This window comes from Calidris pugnax, unplaced genomic scaffold (genome assembly GCF_001431845.1).
Source record: "Calidris pugnax isolate Ruff unplaced genomic scaffold, ASM143184v1 scaffold24, whole genome shotgun sequence".
Classification (NCBI taxonomy): domain Eukaryota; kingdom Metazoa; phylum Chordata; class Aves; order Charadriiformes; family Scolopacidae; genus Calidris; species Calidris pugnax.
This window is the reverse complement of record NW_015090922.1, coordinates 36711330-36712448: the sequence shown is the minus strand read 5'-3', so window position 1 is coordinate 36712448 and position 1119 is coordinate 36711330. Positions and strand designations below refer to the sequence as shown.

General features: G+C 57.3%; 1 protein-coding gene across 1 annotated transcript in view; it reads right to left on the bottom strand.

Moving 5' to 3' along the window:
- The window catches only part of AKAP12 (A-kinase anchoring protein 12), a 19632-nt gene extending 19487 nt beyond the window's left edge, over positions 1 to 145 (bottom strand). Inside the window, exon 1 of the mRNA XM_014950848.1 lies at positions 135 to 145. Coding sequence (XP_014806334.1) covers positions 135 to 141 — 7 coding nt within the window. The 5' untranslated portion in view covers positions 142 to 145. The remainder of the gene's footprint in view (positions 1 to 134) is intronic.
- Between the last annotated feature and the right edge of the window lie 974 nt (positions 146 to 1119).

The following is a 1119-nucleotide window of genomic DNA, read 5'->3' as shown; positions in this document are numbered from 1 at the left end:
CCCCCGCCAAAGCAGGGTTGCCCAGAGCACATCACTCAGGACGGCATCGGGGCTTGAAAATCCCCGGAGAAGAGAGAGAATAAAGCCAGCCGAGCACGGTCAGAGGATGGCGGTGCCGCACCGCCCGGCCTTACCCGCCATCGTTACGGTCCCCAGCATCTCTTAGTGACACGGAGCATCGGCACCTTCCTTCTCACGGTCTGCGCGGCGGGGGATGCCCGAGGGGACAGCCAGCCGCCCCGCTCCCGCCCGCCTTCCCGCCGCCCCGCTCCCGCCCCGGGGGCGGCTCCCGCCCCGGCCCCGCCCGGCGGGGTGCGGGCAGCGCCGGAGGGCGGCTCGGCCCCGCTCCTCCCATGAAATCCTTATGTCTTAAAGCCCGCGGCTTGGAACTTTCACTTCGAGTATTTATGATTTACACACACACCCCCCCTCCGGAGAGGGGAGATGCCGGCTCTGCAGTGAGAAACAGCCGCCTCCGGAACGACAGACCGCTCCAGTTCCCACCTTGATTAATGCCCTCTGGGTGCAGGCTGCCCCAGAGCACCCAGACCAAACCCCAACAGATACAACTCAAGAGACCCAGCCCTCATCAGCAAAAAACGTATGAAACACTTCTGTTTCTCTATAATGAAAAAGCTGGGGCTCTTATGCCTGGAGAAGAGAAGGCTGAGGGGAGACCCTCTCTATGTTTACAAGTATCTAAAGGGTGGGTTGAAGGAGGACAGAGCTGGACTCTTTTCAGCAGTTCCCAGTGACAAGACAACAGGCACAAGCTGGAACATGGGAAGTTCCACTCAAATACAAGTAAAAAACTTCTTTCCAGTGAGGGTGCCAGAGCCCTGGAACAGGCTGCCCAGGGAGGTCGTGGAGTCCCCTTCTCTGGAGATCTTCAAGACCCGCCTGGATGCTGTCCTGAGTGACGTGCTCTGGGCAACCCTGCTTTGGCAGGGGAGTTGGACTAGATGATCTCTAGAGGTCCCTTCCAACTCTGACAATCCCATGATTTAACATTAAACATTTGCTCCTTTGCCTATTAACAGTCACTTAGGGGTTGGGGTGGGGTTTTTGGGTTGGTTTGTTGTTGTTTTTAAACTGGAATTCCCTACAACCTAATTACAG